Here is a 19843-nt window from a genome sequence, read left to right on the forward strand (position 1 = left end):
TATCACAAAGAATCGCTGTATCGTAGTTGCAAAAATGAGATGTTCGATCTTCCACTAAATCGTTAAATCCCCCCACCCACCCACTCTCTCTCTCTCACTTTTATTTTATATATCTCAGAAATAGTAAATTCCATCGCACTGTACTACATATAGAACCCCCAATCGGCCTCGCAATGCAGTCAGTCTTTTTCTTTTGTTTAAAAGATTTGGGGGATTTTTTTAATTGATTTTGATCAAATAATCATATTTCTTTCGAACGTTAAATACGTATATTAAGGACATTATACTATATTATATCCCATAAACACGGAAATTAAGTGCAAAAGTCAAGATGTCTTTGATTCATTTCCCCCCATGATGGAATATTACTCCAAAATAAATACACCCATGTAGGAACCCTCCATGCGATGATTAAATGTATTCATACGCAGACAAATGAGATCATTGGCGGATTCATTTTACGCTAGTGTATGATATTCGGTTTGTATTGTTACAACAGCATTGTCTTATCTTGTAACTAACGAACAGTATCAGGTAGCTAGCTATTATTACAACGCTAGCCCCAGAAACGTAGGCAACCGCTATAGCAGGCTCATTCCAATAGAATACAGGATATAAAACAAGAGTATTGTCCCCTGCCCAACATATCACAGTAAATATAACATACACCAGGCCAAATATCAAGGAATAAACAACATGCAATAAACGAATGGGTAATGCAGTGACAGAATGGTCGATCAATACCACGACCGAGTTCATAATATGAAGCAATACGCCATTGTTTCCAATCGGACAATTTAGAAGTGGGAAGACCGTTATCCAGTAGAGCAAAGTGACAGCAATGGCCATTGGGGACATGATCTCAAACAAAGTCCACACCATAATCAAATACCATGGAAGTTTTTTCAAGTCTTCAGGCCCGTCTTCGTCCGTCCTTCTGCAGCAGCACTGTTCGGCAACCATGAGAAAGTAGATAGTTAGGGTGAAATACGTCCAGTATGTGAGAAACGCCGGCCATGAGCCCGGGATCGGTGAATATACCACGGCACATATAAGGCTGGTCACGGCATAGGTGGCCATTATCAAACGATACGCAAAATAACCCAATGGTGATCGGCAATACTGAAATAAGTTAAAACAAACATTGAAATACATATGTGGGGGGGGGGGGGTCATTAGGGATTTTTGTCATAGAATTGTTAGTGAGCAGAAATTCGCCCGTTCATCTGTTATCACTCGCCACTTCATGCAGTCAGTCAATCTGTTTCACAGAGAATTACAAGTCTTCTAATATCTCTGTAAAAGATGACTGCCTTTAACACGTGTCGTCTCAGCAATCGGCGTCAATCATTGGCTGAATGGCTCGTGCATTGTTTACATAAGACGTCACTGCTTTGGGCAGAATGCTGCCTTTTAGTCATTTTAATACCCATTTACACTAAATAGGAAATATTTTTTACCTACAAATACGTCAAACGTTTTTCTAATACACCAACAAAATGTTTTAGAATTTTATTTGTCGGTGGAAAAAAGTTAATATTTGAGACTCATTAAGTCGCATTTATGTCATCCTTATCAGTGATTGTCGCGGCCTAGCGAATATTCACTGCTGATCAGTGTGACAGTCATAACCTGATAACGACTGACACCAATATTGTCCTTTAAAGGGACAATACCACTCTTGCTGGCTTGACAGCTCCAAAAAATAAAAATAGGCTTATTCTAAGTACTAGATATGTTTAGTGTCCTACCTGTTGTGTAAATTATCCATTTAATCCTATTTTACTTGTCCAAAGGGTTCAAAAATATTTTTTAAATCCAAGTCACATTTGAAAAGCTTTACGTCAGGCTTTTCAAATCATTTAGTAGAATTTTTCCAATTTTTTAAATTAGGTGTGTTAAGATGAAATTTGTATCATCAATTAATTGGAATATTGTAAAATAGTACAATTTGTTGACCAGAATAAAGATTGGGACATATTATTCAGTTACAACAAGAGTGGTATTGAGCATTTAAGTATCAGTTTATATGTCTGAAAAACTGATCACCTCCAACAAACTGACGTGGGAAATCGGCCTGGATTTGGATAGATGAATATTCGTCTGAAAGACAATATATGAATACATACCTGAAATCGGTAGAAGAGATTTTTATCGACATCATAACACCCAAAAGCTTTAAAACTACACTCAGTACTACGCTCCATGGAACATTCTTCTACTATCATCTTATTGAGTTACCTTTCCTTAAAGGGTCATTAGGTAAGATTAGATAAAGAGCTGGCAGTTCTCGCTACAAGAGTTAAAAATAGATAATAAAAACAAAATATACTGAAAATTTCAGTCAAATTGCTTCACCCTGAATCGAGATATTAGACATTTAATTTTAGGCTAGTCTCGATCGTCATTACTCACGTTGGTATGATAACAACCATAGTCTCGGTTATCCACTTTTACGTTAAATTATCCATCACAAAATGTATTCAAATCCAGTAAATATCGTAGACTAACGATGCCATTGAGAGTTGATTATAGTCCTGTCATGTTAATAAATGTCTAATGAATAGTTCATATTCAGGCCTAAAGAAAGACCTGCAACAGGCTGATTTACCTCTTGCATAATGCATCCTTAAATATTATAATGTACTATATCATGTAGACCTGAAATATATCAAATAAGTCATTTAGGCCAGAAATATATCAAATACCTCGTAACACCCATACAATATCGGCATACAATTGTCTTGTAATGTTTTTTATTAAATGTATAATAGTTAGGGCGAGGCTTTAGTAAAAGAGTTCAATATTGAAGAAGTTTTATCTAAAAACAGTTATTGGATATTATTAACTAATATAAATATATAATCGATGACAAGTTTCCCATAAATAAATATATCACACGTGATGATTGTAAGTCAACCCTGAAAATAAATAACCTCCATACAGTTAGTTACCATGGAGTTGGAATCTTGTCCTGGATCCTAGAAACAGGACCAATATTTGTTTTGTTTTGTTTGGGGCCGTGTAAGGATATTTTTGTGGTGGGGTGGTGGGGAGGTGGGGAGGCGGGGAGGGGGGGGGGGGGTAATTTCCTCGTGATAAGAATCTTTTCCGTTCCAGAGTTGCCACCTCCTTTCCGAAAATCTCACAAACTATGGACTACAGTTATTTGCCTTAGTCGACCTTCTATTCCACGGTGGGGGGGGGGGGGGGGTTAGCACGTGCGCGCTGTATCATAAGGCCTGTCATTGAGTCAACTGGCGTGGTTTCGAATCCACGGCTGTACGTGACAAGGAGTAGAGTTGCTTGTCCAACCTCGTGGGTTTTCTCCGGGTCCTCCGGTTTCCTCCCACTGCTAAAGACTCCTACGTGCAAGCGAATTATTGAAATAAAATTAAAACCATTATTATGTTAGTCCCGAAATAACCTAGTCTGTGTCGAGTGGACGTTAAACCCCATTTTTCTCTCTCTCTATTCCACGGTAATGCCCACTTTTCCGAAAATACTGTGAAAATGAATGTGGTTTTTTAAAAAAATTATGTGTGAACTGCGAGAGACTAATCCGATTGTGATTCAGTCAGTAGGTTTGTGTGTGTGAGGGGGGGGGGGGGTCGTTGCATTGGGATCAGAGACGATGGACCCAGTATATCAGCATTTTGCTAACCGCTCTTCCAGGGGTATATTACGTGTTCTTATAAACCTGTAACGGCAAATCTCTTTGATCTTTGGGGTATATTCCATGCCCGGAATAACATGAGGTCTGAAAGTCGGGGGCGGCTTTGGATATATACAGGGGAATTTGGGTTTACTATTCTGAAAGTTTTTCTTTAAACCTGTAACAGGTTATTCTTCCAGGGTAGCGTGGAAGTTTTTCTTATGGGAAGTCTGGGATATTCTCAATTTGCGTACATGTAAACGGTTTATAAGCAAGATAAAGTCCTCGACTTCGGTTATGGTGGGGAAGAATGACTTCATAAAAAACCCTGCCGGCCTCAGTTTTTCTTTTTCTCGTGTTATTTTCTTCCGTCTTTCTTTCCCCAGCATAACCTCAGTCTCGTGTTGTATCCCACACAGAAAGGCTTTAAAACACGATAGTGGTTTTGACGGCACGAGCGATCACTAATAAATTCCGTCAGAACCAAAGCTGGGGCATATTTCACGAAATTTTAACTAAGATAAAAATCCAAATTTTAGTAATTTGAATGGATAATATTAGATTGATGTTAGTGCTTAGCCAATCAAAATTGAAGTATCTACTACAATTTGGATTTCTGTATACGGTTAAAGATGCATTATGGGGGCTTAGATAAAGGGCTGACAGTTCCCACTATAATAGTTAAAAACTAGATACAGTAAAATTTCAGTCAAATTGATCCACCATGAACCGAGATTTTAGTGGTTAATTTTCGACCTAGCCTCGATCATCATTACTAAAGTCGGTAGGATAAAAACATAGTCTCGATTATCCATTTTTTGATTTTGAATGGAAGTCGAACAGCAAATCGGAACATAATCCAATAAACATCGCAGCCTAGCCATGCCATCAAGAGTTGATTATGGTCTGGATAAGTTAATTTTAATTAATTATTTAGATAACAATTTAGGCCTAAAGAAAGACTTGCAATAGGCAGATTTAAACTCCTGCATAATGTTAGGGTGACCCACCATAAATAAATATCTCCATATATCTCGACAATTTCGCCACAATATTTATATATATGCCAAGCCTCAAATCAGTTTCACACAATTATAGTCACTAAATAAACGTTCATGTTGTACTTAATAAGCTATGACCATTAATCATCTATAAATAATAGACTGAAAACTGGTTCCATGTGTCGTCCATAACATCCAGACACTTTTGAGTAAAAGATAGGTTACGTGCCCTTGTTTAGAAATTAGAGTCGCTTAATCAGTCTATCGACCATTCTAAGGCTGATTGACAGGTCGGGATAATCAAGACTACTTTTTTACGAAACATAACAGAAAGCTAGAACAAGAAATTGAATTAAGAAATGAGCACGTTAGCTAGCTCAACAATTGTTTTAAGAAGCTTGTAAAAGTAAAATGAAACTACTGCTAGTATCATGTTCCTGTCTAACCCGAGTGTTTCAGAGATAGTAATTGTACTAAACCAAAAGATGCCGCTCTTAACGGTACAGTTAATGATAAAGCGATTTAAAAAATGAAACGAACGTAATTTCTAAATCTGCTGTAATAACCAAGAAGCTTAATTTTACTGCTATTCAAAATCGTCAACAATAAATTTTTTACGGCTGTAATAGTTGATAGATTTGTAGAGAATTGCACGTGCCATGGCTATTTATAGTATCATACTGTCAGAAAGTTGGCCTCGACACGGCGAATGTGCACGCTTCAGTGGTAGTCTCGAACTATCAGCGGTTGACTGTATTTCTGTAGGTGCATGGGCCACCTTAAAATGTATGTTTAACCTATTTCGAAAGCCAGCTGCTATGTGGACGTATTTCACTTATTTGCCTCGTTACCATTGAATCTAGGTTTATATGATAATATAATGTTTGTTGTACATCTATAAAAAATTTATGTTTAAAAGATATAAAAATTAAAATTAAAGACAGCGTCATAACAGCCGCTACCATAGAATCATATATTTATAACATAAATTGATATTAAAAGTTGATATGAAAATACAGAGCGAATAGATAAAATCATTATTAATATTAAGGTCGCATATGTGTTCGATAAATTCTTTTTATAATCAATTTGACGGTCATGCCCTGAATGGCCGCCATTCTGTATTGTTTAATGGTCGAGAGTGAGACATTAAGTAATATATTGTAACAACATGAGGGCCGTGAGGCCCGAATGTTTTTACAATATATTACGCAATGTCTTAAGCTCGAGACCATTAAACAACTTAAAATACAGACACTTGCACGTGCTTTGCAATGAAATACGTCACTCGTCTTCAATATTTTACCAAGTTACGCTTGGCACATTGCCCGTACGATTATTTGAAATAATGGTACTCCAACATCAAAGGATGATGTCACATCTGTATTTTAACAACTATTAATACACTATCAATTGTTCTGATCCGTTTAACATCTTTGCATTCTCCTTTGAATTCATTAGTAAACTTTGTTGTTGGCAATACAATTAAAATCGTGTTGGTTCTCAAGTTCCGTATGCCGTATCAAATACCAATATCTACGAAAGCCCACAAGGCTCTTTCCAAATTCCATATGCGAAATTCCAAATTCATGTCTAACCAATAAAATAGCAAATTGGCAGCCCCCCATCAATTAAACAAATTAGAATTTAAATTAATTGTAATTTTAAACAACTAATTAGTGTTAGTTTACCTATCTGATGCCTGGGCCGGATAAACACCCGTTCCAAATTACTAGATTCAAAATTCCAAATGCGAAATTCCAAATTCGATATAATCACGTGACATTACAAGCGTGACATGGCTGCTGCAGAGAAGATAAGTGTCGCCGATGCGGCGGATTTAACCTATATATTCAATATCCGTGGAACTTTTACACTGAAAGAACTGAGAGATCAAGTACTACTACTGATATCCAACCGATCACCAAACTGTTCACATCTGCCGGAGCAAACCTCGGATCGGATTTGGAATTTCGCATTTGGAATTTGGAATTTGGAAGGAGCCTTCTGGGCTTTCGTAAATATCTGTTTTGTTTCGCGTGTTATTGGTTGAATAAGTGCATACATTACTGGAAATGCGGTGGGCAATGTGGGACAAATGAAATGAAATGGGGTATAACGTCCTACTGTTTTGCTCCGGACTGGGCTAATGAAGGCGGGCATAGGCCATACAGTGTGCTATGAGGCAAATTTTGCCCGATAGCGGCACTACGCCCTACTCTTATATCGAATTCCAACTGTCAAGGGATCTTTTACGTGCACGCCAAAGTGTACACGGGGCCTGGGTTTTTGTCCCATCCGAACGACTAGACAGTTGTCCTTGTCAGGCCCTCGGTCCTGCATCACTGCCATAACAATGTCATTGACCATTTTGATACCGTTTAATACCCATATTTGTCTGATCCCGGTGTTCAACGAAAAGGTTCCTCGGGATAATCCGGTTTGGTTTACCCTTCCTCAGTCATGTGAAGGATGGGGAGGTTGAGGAGCAATCGTCTAGTCGTTCGGATGGAACGAAAACCCATGTCCCGTGTACACGTTCACGCGCTGCACGTGGTGGTGGAGTGTGCTTAAAGCCCCAAAATGTCAGAATGAAAGTACAAACTTACATGAAGGTCACTAAAATATGGCCGCAACCATGTTTTTCTGCTAATTCTGCTATTCTTGACCCACACCCATCCCACCCCGCACCCTACCTACACCCCTCACCCCATCCGTACGTATACGTATACCCTTCAAAAAAAATAAAGTTTATTTTAAGAAAGAAATAAACTTACGTCTACTGTTGAAACTAATCCGTGTGTGAATGTTTCAATGTTAAAATATACAGATGAACAGAACACTTCAAATTAATCGATATTTGTCCGAGAAATAAATGGGGTTTAACGTCTTCTTGTTCTGCTTCGACTGGGCTAATGTAGACGGGCATACGACACGCGGTGTGCTATCAGAGAAATTTTGTCCGGACAGTGGCGCTATGGCCTATTCTTATTTCGAATTCCAATATAAAAAAAACCCCGGAAAGTGAATGCGACAATTGAATAGTACAGAAATGACACCATGGAAGCCACATTTTTCTAACATGGTTTTTTTTTCAGATTTGATATGAAGCATTGGGGTCATCTTAGTAAAATCCTTTGTTATTACTAATCTCGTTTATATTATAATAATAAAAAATTCGCGGGTTTTTTTTTACATTTTTCTCTAAATTCATAATTTATTTATTACATTTTTCTATATATTCTTGTATATTGTTTGTATATGTGTGGTTTAAAGATCTGCATTATTTCTTATGTATATTCTAATTTTTATTTAATAATAGTAAATAATTTCAGTATATTGTTAATTTTTATTTAATAATAGTAAAATAAATTCATTTGATCTCATATAATTATTTATACAGTGGTATAAACAAAAAAAGAGGGATTTTTTGTTGAAATAGAAATAAAAATAATGAACCCAGTACATAAATTTTCAGAATTTGTCGTTTTCATTTAGATTCTGAGCAGTGTGGGCGATATCATTAATTTGTTTACAAGATTACCGTGTTAACGGGCGATTAGATAATCCCTTGTTGACCACCGTATTGGTTCCTCTGATGTCTAATTGATCTAACTGTTTTTATGTAAACTAAGATTAGTGGTGTTTAAAGGGTTACTATAGACAACAATTATTACGTATATAAACTACAAACTGTTGAGTTCAAGTTATCATTTACTTTAACTTGCCTTCTGACAAACATCAGTCATAGCAAGCTGTTTATTTATTTATTTCACGACAAACTTTAGTCTTCAATATGGTAAGTTATATTTAATAATATTTTTATGAACCAGCTTGCTACTCTTCGTTTTCTATAACAGTGTTCAGTCAATATTTAGTGGGTATATGGACACAGCTCACCAAACATTCTTACAACTTAACCCGAATGAAGGCCGAAAGTTATTTTTAGTCTTTTCTCTCTTTACCTCACCCCAACCTCCACCCCCCCCCCCCCCTTTGCTTGCGATTTTGTTGACTTATGGTGTAGAATCGACTGGCAAGTTTTGCTGAATATTAATGATTTTGATACAAGAGTTGAGAGGTTGGCTAGGTTGAAATGAAAGGCGGAAAATTGCTATTTTCTTCTAGTTTGTGTATCAATTTTCCATGCTGAATCTCATACGTGCTTTTGAGCAAGAGGTTGCTATATGTTGCTCCATCTGTGGTAGAAAGCGTTCTACCCAACTAAAATTTTGGGCCCTGCCCAATTCTGAAGTAAAAGTAGTAACATAATATGTTTACAAGCTCCATAGCAATTGATTCCATTTTAGATATCCATGACGAAGGAATGTACTGATGTGGATGAAAACATCTAAAAGTTTCTTCCACCTTCGATGGGTGACTAATACAAATATTGTTAACCTATTTTTCTTTTATATTTTCAGCGTGAGTGTATCTCTGTTCATATCGGCCAGGCCGGAGTCCAGATGGGCAACGCTTGTTGGGAGTTGTACTGTTTGGAACATGGTATCCAGCCTGATGGTCAGATGCCTTCAGATAAAACCATTGGTGGTGGAGATGATTCCTTCAACACGTTCTTCAGTGAGACCGGTGCTGGTAAACATGTACCAAGAGCTGTGTTTGTTGACTTGGAACCAACGGTTGTAGATGAAGTCCGAACTGGTACATACCGCCAACTTTTCCATCCTGAACAACTCATCACTGGTAAAGAAGATGCCGCCAATAATTACGCTCGTGGTCACTATACTGTTGGTAAAGAAATCATTGACTTGGTTCTCGACAGAATCAGGAAATTGGCTGATCAATGTACTGGTCTTCAGGGATTCCTCATCTTCCACAGTTTTGGTGGTGGAACCGGTTCTGGTTTCTCATCTCTTCTTATGGAAAGATTGAGTGTCGACTATGGCAAGAAATCTAAGTTAGAATTCGCCATTTATCCAGCACCACAAATTTCCACTGCTGTTGTAGAACCCTACAACTCTATCCTGACCACTCACACCACCTTGGAACATTCTGACTGTGCCTTTATGGTTGATAATGAAGCTATTTATGACATCTGTCGCCGTAACTTGGACATTGAACGTCCAACCTACACCAACTTAAACCGACTCATTGGACAGATCGTCAGCTCCATCACCGCCTCTCTACGATTTGATGGTGCCCTTAATGTTGATCTTACTGAGTTCCAGACCAACTTGGTTCCCTATCCACGTATCCATTTCCCTCTAGCTACCTATGCCCCAGTCATCTCAGCTGAGAAAGCATACCATGAACAACTGACCGTTGCTGAAATCACCAACGCGTGTTTTGAACCTGCCAACCAGATGGTAAAATGTGACCCTCGTCATGGCAAGTACATGTCTTGTTGTATGTTGTACCGAGGAGATGTTGTTCCCAAGGATGTCAACGCTGCCATCGCCACCATCAAGACCAAGAGAACTATTCAATTTGTTGACTGGTGTCCAACTGGTTTTAAAGTAGGTATCAACTACCAACCACCAACTGTTGTACCAGGAGGTGATTTAGCCAAGGTACAGAGAGCTGTCTGTATGTTGAGTAATACTACTGCTATTGCTGAAGCCTGGGCTCGCCTAGATCATAAATTTGATCTGATGTACGCTAAGAGAGCTTTCGTCCACTGGTATGTTGGTGAAGGTATGGAAGAAGGTGAATTCTCTGAAGCTAGAGAAGATTTGGCTGCTCTAGAGAAAGATTATGAAGAAGTTGGTGTTGATTCTGTTGAAGGTGAAGGAGAAGAAGAGGGAGGAGAAGAATATTAGATAATATGTTTTGGAGAAAATAAAACATTTTAATGAATATTGCAGTTGGTTTTATCATTCTTCCATGAAGGGCCTCACTGCCCACTGTCCGGGGGGTAATCACATACAATTTTGAACTTGATTTGGTCGCATATACAATTTAGAGGCCTTTCATGTCGCAATAGATACACACAGTTACCCAAATCTGACCAAAAACAAGGCCGACATCTTGATTGTATAGTATACGGTAGTTGATTACCAATAACACAAAGATTGCCGCTGAATGTTGATGACTGTGACTTTTTGTCGTTTTTTCAAATGTCGTTCAAAGACATTCATCTAGGCATCTAGGTTTTTGTAGATTTTTAGTGGTTTAACGGTTTACGTTTCTGCAGCAACCAGCCTAATGAAATGCACTATAGGGGACATTTTGCTTGGACATCGGCGCGCTACGACCTATTCCAGATGTCAATCGTGCTTTTATCCTATTCCAGAAAATTTTGAAAATAAAATGGCAACTAGACAATGGTCTAATATAGCCTTATTTAATTTGTTTACCCTTGTCAAGGATTGTGAAGGATTGGGATTGGGGGGGCTGGGAGAAGGAACATCGTTCGGATGGAACGATAAACCGTGTCCCGTGTTGTACTCATCGATGTACACTTTAAAGAGCCCTAGACGGTTGGAATCAATATGCAGGACACATGCCCTCCTTCATTTCATTTCCTCGTCTTTGTATAATGACTTTGTGTCATATTTGTCTGTTCCTTTTAATTTTAAACTATGGAGAAAGGGGGGGGGGGTCACTTGAATATGCATTACTTAAGGGCTAAATCTGTCCATTTCAGGTCAATTCGGGCTTCAAATCTTATATAAATTATTATTCTGCCATTTTTGTCACAAAACAAGCCTATAATCAACTCTCTAGAACATCGGTTTGTCGCGATTTAAATGGATTTTAGCACCAGCTAGATTTAAAACTTAAACGATGAAATGGATGTTAGAGACTTAGTCTTGGTTGCCAAGTATCGATGCTTCGATAATAAACGATGTGCGCTACATCGTCAAACACTCGTGCTCTAGATTTTCAACGGATTTAAACACGATTGGCGGTTAATGATTTAATTAATAATGGATAATCGAGACTTTGTTTATTATCGTAACAACGGTAGGAATGGCAATCGAGACTCCGCTATTCTCCAAACAGCCCTAACGTCGCTCAGAATGAAGTAATTTGACTGAAATTTTCAAGATACTCCCTTTTCATGAAGAACTGACAGCTCTTGATCTAACTCTTACATAATGCATTTGAAGCAGAATCCCATGTAAGCTACAATATGGTGAAATATAAATCTCTAAAAGGAATATAAGTCCAAAAATGGTTCATTTCCGTTTAGTATTTACCAAACTGAAATTGCATACATCTATGCTACTCACTATGTAATAAGCCCATCGCCATTTTGTTGTACGTGAAAATTTAATGATAGGCCTTTTTTAAATCCGATTGAATCCTAACGTTGGTATTTTGAGGAGTAAATAATCAATTTGGGTGTATATTGGCATGGATTAAGCAGTGCTGAACTGGATAATTAAACTCTTTAACTTAAATATAATTTAATCTAACAGTTCTTCGTAAGGTTATTTTGAAAATAATATATTACATTATTCACAGGGACCGTACACAGATTTTTGTCAAAAATATATATTTTTATGAAAGCTTCAAGTGGAATTTTATGATTTTTATGTTATTTTTCTATCAAAACTTATGATTATTTTATGATTTTTATCAAATATTATGATATTTTTATAGTGTTTGTATCACATTTCATGACTTTTTATTATAATCAAGTATTATGATCTTTTTTTATAAAATTGCATTGAGAATAAATAACTCCTGTCCATGAAGTAGTGTTCAGTCAGTGTTATGCGGATAAGAATAGCGAAATTTCATATTTTTTATGATATTTTTCCATTTTATGATAATTTTATGAGAAATGAGGAAATTTTATGAAAATATCAATGTTTTTGTATAGTACGGTTCCTGTATTCAAAATAAATGACAATTAATAAAATGTTGAGAGTGATAAGGCATCGTTATCTAATTATGTTATGTTAATACAAAATTCAATCAATAATTGATAGCTATGTCAACTCTTTAAATGGGCAATGGTTTCATGCGTAGTCGCTCGTAACTGCTCGGATAACTGGGGCAGTAGCTTAAAAACTTGGATTTTAGAAGCGGATTTAGGTTTTAAACTGCCAGGGGATCATTATACGTAATCGTGGGTTTTCCCATATGTAGACGCTTTTCTTTGCCAGGTCAGACGATGTCCCGGTTTACACCGTGATTGAACCCTGGGCCTCCTGATTAGTAGGCCAACACCATACTCACCTGGGGTGGTGGGAAGGCTGAATGGTTAGCACGTACGCGCTGTATCATAAAGTCTGTCATTGAGTCAACTGGCAGAGTTTCGATTCCCCGGTTGTACTACGTGACAAGGATAAGGGTTGCCTGTCCAACCTCGTAAGTTTTCTCTGGGTCCTCCGGTTTCCTCATACTGCTAAAGACTCCTACGCGCAAGCGAATTATGGAAATAAAATTGAACCATATGTTAGTCCCGAAAGGAACTAGTTTGTGTCGAGTGGACGTTAAACCCCATTTCTCTCTCTCTCATACTCACCTCATCTCTCTCTCTCTCTCTCTCTCTCTCTCTCTCTCTCTCTCTCAGTAAATAAGGCGGTTGAACTCTTAAATTTAAAACTATTTCATAATAATCATTATAATTCAGATATGCACAGAAATTATCTATACAAACCACACCTACACCCGTCAAAAAATGACTGACTTCGATAGACATCCATGACTACGTGGCAAATGTCTCACTTCTAGAATTTATTATACACAACCACTTTCTTGAAAATATATTGTTATTACTAATCTTGTTTATATTATATTAGAGAGAGAGAGAGAGAGAGAGAGAGAGAGTAACGTCCACTCGACACAAACTAGGTCATTTCGAGAAAACCCACGAAGTTGGACAGGCGACCCTACTCCTTGTCACGTACAACCGGGGATTCGATACCCAGCCAGTTCATATATTACAATAATAACAAAATTGTTTTGTTTTACATTTTTCTCTAAATTGTAGTCTTATTTACTACACTTTTCTATGAATTCTTGTATAGCGTTTGTGTATTCCTGTTTTTAGAACTACGTTGTTTCTTTTTTTTATATTATTATTAATATTATTATTAATATCTATATTATTAATTGTTATTTAATGATAGTAAAAAAATGTACGTAATTCTATATACAGTGGTGTAAACTGAAAAAAAAAAATGTTGGGTGTTTCTGTGTAACTAATATTACAAGATTATTGTTTTAGATAATCCCTTGTTAACCACAGTATTGGTTTCTCTGATGTCTAATTGATCTAACTGTTTCTATGTAAACTAAGATTAGTGGTGTTTAAAGGGTTACTATAGACAACAATTATTACAGTATATAAACTACAAACTGTCGAGTTCAAGTCATCATTAACTTTAACTTGCCTTCTGACAAACATCAGTCATAGCAAGCTGTTTATTTATTTATTTCACGACAAACATAAATCTTCAATATGGTAAGTTATTTTTAATAATATTTTTACGAACCAGTATCTGTTAATAGAACGATGATTTTAAGATTTTCTTCTTTGCATTTCGCTGTCAGTCTAGCTGTCACTGTTAACCCCCTAAAGGAAAGCTTCGTGGTCTGGTTGTTCCCAATAGTGCAGGATGGAAAGCCTGAAAAGAAATTTCCGCCTAGTCGTTCGGATGGGACGAGTAACACCCGTGTATTCGATTAAGTATAGGCACAGTACTCAAATCTAAAGTGAAACTAGTAAAAAAGTATATTGCAACTGATACCATTTTAGATATCCATGTGTAGGAATTTACTGATGAACGCAATTTAATAATTTCTATAATTTTTGGAGGATGATTAATACAAATAGTTAAACAATTTTTCTTTTGTCCTTTTCAGCGTGAGTGTATCTCTGTTCATATCGGCCAGGCCGGAGTCCAGATGGGCAACGCCTGTTGGGAGTTGTACTGTTTGGAACATGGTATCCAGCCTGATGGTCAGATGCCATCAGATAAAACTATTGGTGGTGGAGACGATTCCTTCAACACATTCTTCAGTGAGACTGGTGCTGGTAAACATGTACCAAGAGCTGTGTTTGTTGACTTGGAACCAACGGTTGTAGATGAAGTAAGAACTGGTACATACCGCCAACTCTTCCACCCTGAACAACTCATCACTGGTAAAGAAGATGCCGCCAATAATTACGCTCGTGGTCATTACACCGTGGGTAAAGAAATCATTGACTTGGTTCTGGACAGAATCAGGAAATTGGCTGATCAATGTACTGGTCTTCAGGGATTCCTCATCTTCCATAGTTTTGGTGGTGGAACCGGTTCTGGTTTTTCATCTCTTCTAATGGAAAGATTGAGTGTCGACTATGGCAAGAAATCCAAATTAGAATTTGCCGTTTATCCAGCACCGCAAATTTCCACTGCTGTGGTTGAACCCTACAACTCTATCCTGACCACTCACACTACCTTGGAACATTCTGACTGTGCCTTTATGGTTGATAATGAAGCTATTTATGATATCTGTCGCCGTAACTTGGATATTGAACGTCCAACCTACACCAACTTGAATCGTTTAATTGGTCAGATCGTCAGCTCCATCACCGCCTCTCTACGATTTGACGGTGCCCTTAATGTTGATCTTACTGAGTTCCAGACCAACTTGGTTCCCTATCCACGTATCCATTTCCCTCTTGCTACCTATGCCCCAGTTATCTCAGCTGAAAAAGCCTATCATGAACAACTGACCGTGGCTGAAATTACCAATGCGTGTTTTGAACCTGCCAACCAGATGGTAAAATGTGATCCTCGCCATGGCAAGTACATGTCTTGTTGTATGCTGTACCGAGGAGATGTCGTTCCCAAGGATGTCAACGCCGCCATCGCCACCATCAAGACCAAGAGAACCATCCAATTTGTTGACTGGTGTCCAACTGGTTTTAAAGTAGGTATCAACTACCAACCACCAACTGTTGTACCAGGCGGTGATTTAGCCAAGGTACAGAGAGCTGTTTGTATGTTGAGTAACACTACTGCTATTGCTGAAGCTTGGGCTCGTCTGGATCATAAATTTGATCTGATGTACGCTAAGAGGGCTTTCGTCCACTGGTATGTTGGTGAAGGTATGGAAGAAGGTGAATTCTCTGAAGCTAGAGAAGATTTGGCTGCTCTAGAGAAAGATTATGAAGAAGTTGGTGTTGATTCAGTCGAAGGTGAAGGAGAAGAAGAGGGAGGAGAAGAATATTAGATAATATGTTTTGGATAAAATAAAACATTTTAATGAATATTGCAGTTGGTTTTATATTTCTTCCATGAAGGGCCTCACTGCCCACTGTCCGGGGGTTAATCACATACAAGTTTGAACTTGATTACGTCGTAAAAACAATTTAGAGGTCTTTCATGTCGCCATAGATACACGAACCCAAATCTCACCAAAAACAAGGTCGACATCTTTATTGTATAGTATACGGTAGTTGATTACCAATAACACAAAGATTGCCGCTGAATGTTGATGACTGGGACTTTTTGTTGTTATTTGAAATGTCGTTCAAAGAAATGCACTTCATCTAGCCATCTAGGTTTTTGTAGATTTTTAGTGGTTTAACGGTTTACGTTTCTGCAGCAACCAGCCTAATGAAATGCACTATGGGGGGCATTTTGCTTGGACATTGGCGCGCTACGGCCTGTTCCAGATGCCAAGGGTGCTTTTATCATATTCCAGAAAATTTTGAAAATAAAATGGCAACTAGACAATGGTCTAATATAGCCTTATTTAATTTGTTTACCCTTGTCAGCCAAGTGAAGGATTGGGACTGGGGGGCTGGGAGAAGGAACATCGTTCGGATGGAACGATAAACCGTGTCCCGTGTTGTACTCATCGATGTACACTTTAGACAGTTGGAATCAAAATGCAGGACACATGCCCTCCTTCATTGACCCGGATGGCACAAAAAAAGCAGGGCGTTAAACTCCATTTCATTTCATTTCCTCGTCTTTGTATAATGACTTTGTGTCATATTAGTCTGTTCCTTTTAATTTTAAACTATGGAGAAAGGGAAGATCACTTAAATATGCATTATATGAGGGCTAAATCTGTCCATTTCTGGTCATTTCTGGTTTCAAATCTTACATAAATTATAATTTAGCCTTTTTTTCACAAAACAAGTCTATAATCAACTCTCTAGATTATCGGGTTGTCGCGATTTAAATGGATTTCAGCACCAGCGGGATTTAAAACGTAAACGATGAAATGGATCTTAGAGACTTAGTCTCGGTTGTCAAGTATCGATGCTACGATAATAAACGATCTGCGCTACATCGTCAAACACTCGTGCTCTAGATTTTCAACGGATTTAAACAATATTGGCGGTTAATGATTTAATTAATAATGGATAATCGAGACTTTGTTTATTATCGTAACAACGGTAGCAATGACAATCGAGACTCCGCTATTCTCCAAACAGCCCTAAAGTCCCTCTGAATGAAGTAATTTGACTGAAATTTTCAAAATATTCCCTTTTCATTATCTAGTTTTTGACTATTATAGCGAGAACTGTCAGCTCTTTGTCTAAATCTTACATAACCCATATTTAAGCAGAATCCCATTTAAGCTACAATATGGTGAAAGATGAATCTCTAAAAGAAATATAAGTCCAAAAATGGTTCATTTCCGTTTAGTATTTACCAAATTGAAATTTCATCAATCTATGCTGCTCACTATGTTCGTATTCCAGCGCCATTTTGTTGTACGTGAAAATTTAATGATAGGCCTGTTTTAAATCCCATTGAATCCTAGCGTTGGTATTTTGAGGAGTAAATAATCTATTTGGGTGTATATTGGCATGGATTAAGCAGTGGTGAACTGGATAATTAAACCCTTTAACTTAAATATAATTTAATCTAATAGACAAGTGCTTCGAACTTTTTTTTTCGTGAGGTTATTATGAAAATAATATATTACATTATTCACAGGGACCGTACACAGATTTTTGTCAAAAATGTATATTTTTATGAAAGCTTCAAGGGGAATTTTATGATTTTTATGATATTTTTCTATCAAAACTTATGATTATTTTATGATTTTTATCAAATATTATGATATTTTTATAATATTTGTATCACATTTCATGACTTTTTATTATAATCAAATATTATGATCTTTTTTTATAAAATTACATTGAGAATGAATAACTCCTGTCCATGAAGTAGTGTTCAGCCAGTGTTATGCGGATAAGAATAGCGAAATTTCATATTTTTTTATGATATTTTTCCGTTTTATGATAATTTTATGAGAAACTAGCAGGATACCCGGCTTCGCTCGGGGGTCATAACTCCGAAACCGGAAGTGGTAGACTAACGCCACCTGACCTATGTTACTCCCCGGTCCGAGCTACCCCTATACCCCAAATTTCAGACAAGGGGCAGGCCTAGTGTAGCCGCCAACCCCGAACAGACCGGCTTCGCTCGGGGGTCATAACTCCGAAACCGGAAGTGGTAGACTAACGCCACCTGGCCTATGTTACTCCCCGGTGCGGGCTACCCCTTTACCCCAAATTTCAGACTCGGGGCAGATGTAGCCGCCAACCCCGAACAGACCGGCTTCGCTCGGGGGTCATAACTCCGAAACCGGAAGTGGTAGACTAACGCCACCTGGCCTATGCTACTCCCCGGTCCGAGCTACCCCTATACCCCAAATTTCAGACTCGGGGCAGACCTAGTGTAGCCGCCAACCCCGAACAGACAGACAGACAGACAGACAGACAGACAAACGACAGTCACAAATATATATATAGATAGATAATATAGATAGATGAGGAAATTTTATGAAAATATAAATGTTTTTGTATTGTACGGTTCCTGTATTCAAAATTAATGACAATTAATAAAATGTTGAGAATGATAAGGCATCGTTATCTAATTACGTCATGTTAATACAAAATTTAATCAATAATTGATAGCTATGTCAACTCTTTAAATGGGCAATAGTTTCATGAGTACTCGCTCGTAACTACTCGGATAACTGGGGCAGTAGCTTAAAAACTTGGATTTCAGAAGCTGTTTCGGTTTTAAACTGCCAGGGGATCATTATACGTAATCGTGGGTTTTCCCATATGTAAACGCTTTTTTTTTGCCAGGTCAGACAATGTCCCGGCTTATACCATGATTGAATCCTGGGCCTCCTGATTAGTAGGCCAACACCATACTCACCTGTGGAGTTAGGGGGTGGCTGAATGGTTAGCACGTGTGCGCTGTATCACAAAATCTGTCATTGAGTCGACTGGCGGAGTTTCGATTCCCCGGTTGTACGTGCCAAGGAGAAGGGTCGCCTGTCCAAACTCGTGGGTTTTCTCCGGGTCCTCCGGTTTCCTCCCACTGCTAAAGACCCCTACGCGTAAGCGAATTATGGAAATAAAATTGAACAATATGTTAGTCCCGAAAGGAACTAGTTTGTGTCGAGTGAACGTTAAACCCCATCTCTCTCTCTCTCTCTCTCTCAGTAAATAAGGCGGTTGAACTCATAAATTTAAAACTATGTCATAATAACCATTATAATTCAGATATGCACAGAGATAATTTATACATACTACACCTACACCCCTCAACAAAACACGATTGACTGTTCGATAGACATCCATGATTACTAGAATATATTATACACAACCACTTTCTAGAAAAATTTAAAGAAGCACTGGGGTCTCTGCGTCCTTTCGTTCCTAAGTTCCCCCTCCCCACCCTTTTCCTGAGGCATTGTTAACGCAATATATAGAGGCTACAATTTGTAGCAGATTGTTTTTTAAATACTTTGTTATTACTAATCTCGTTTATATATTATATTATAGAGAGCGGGGGGGGGGGGTAACGTCCACGCGACACAAACAAGGTCATTTCCGGACTAACACATGTTGCAGTCTTATTTCCATAATTCGCTTGCGCGTAGGGATCTTTAGCAGTGAGAGGAAACTGGAAGACCCGGAGGAAACCCACGAAGATGAACAGGCGACCCTACTCCTTGTCACGTACAACCGGGGAATCGATTATAATAATGAAAAAAATTGTTTTCTTTTACATTTGTCTCTAAATTCTAGTCTTATTTACTACATTTTTCTATGAAATCTTGTATAGTGTTTCTGTATTCCTGTTTTTAAGACTACGTTGTTTCTTTTGTATATTATTAATTGTTATTTAATGATAGTAAAATAATTTATTTGGTCTTACGTAATTCTATATACAGTGGTGTAAACTGACAAAATGTTGTGGTTTTTTTTTTGGGGGGGGGGGAAGGAGGGGGGGGGGGG

General features: G+C 37.8%; 2 protein-coding genes and 1 pseudogene across 2 annotated transcripts; 2 read left to right on the top strand and 1 right to left on the bottom strand.

Moving 5' to 3' along the window:
* Positions 1–636: 636 nt before the first annotated feature.
* Positions 637–1080, bottom strand: LOC126824218 (uncharacterized; the record flags this gene model as incomplete). The annotated part of the gene is made up of 1 exon (XM_050553402.1): positions 637–1080. A coding segment is annotated over exon 1 (444 nt), but the record flags the coding sequence as incomplete, so codon positions are not given.
* An 8006-nt stretch (positions 1081–9086) lies between these two features.
* LOC126825165 (tubulin alpha-2/alpha-4 chain-like) lies at positions 9087–9936 on the top strand (annotated as a pseudogene).
* Positions 9937–10002: 66 nt separating this feature from the next.
* Positions 10003–15795, top strand: LOC126825166 (tubulin alpha-2/alpha-4 chain-like). The gene is made up of 3 exons (XM_056101690.1): positions 10003–10023; positions 14440–14810; positions 15207–15795. Exons 1-3 carry the CDS (start codon positions 10003–10005, stop codon positions 15793–15795), a joined length of 981 nt encoding a protein of 326 aa, XP_055957665.1.
* Positions 15796–19843: the final 4048 nt, after the last annotated feature.

The sequence above is a fragment of the Patella vulgata genome, chromosome 6 (genome assembly GCF_932274485.2).
Source record: "Patella vulgata chromosome 6, xgPatVulg1.2, whole genome shotgun sequence".
In the NCBI taxonomy this organism is placed as follows: domain Eukaryota; kingdom Metazoa; phylum Mollusca; class Gastropoda; family Patellidae; genus Patella; species Patella vulgata.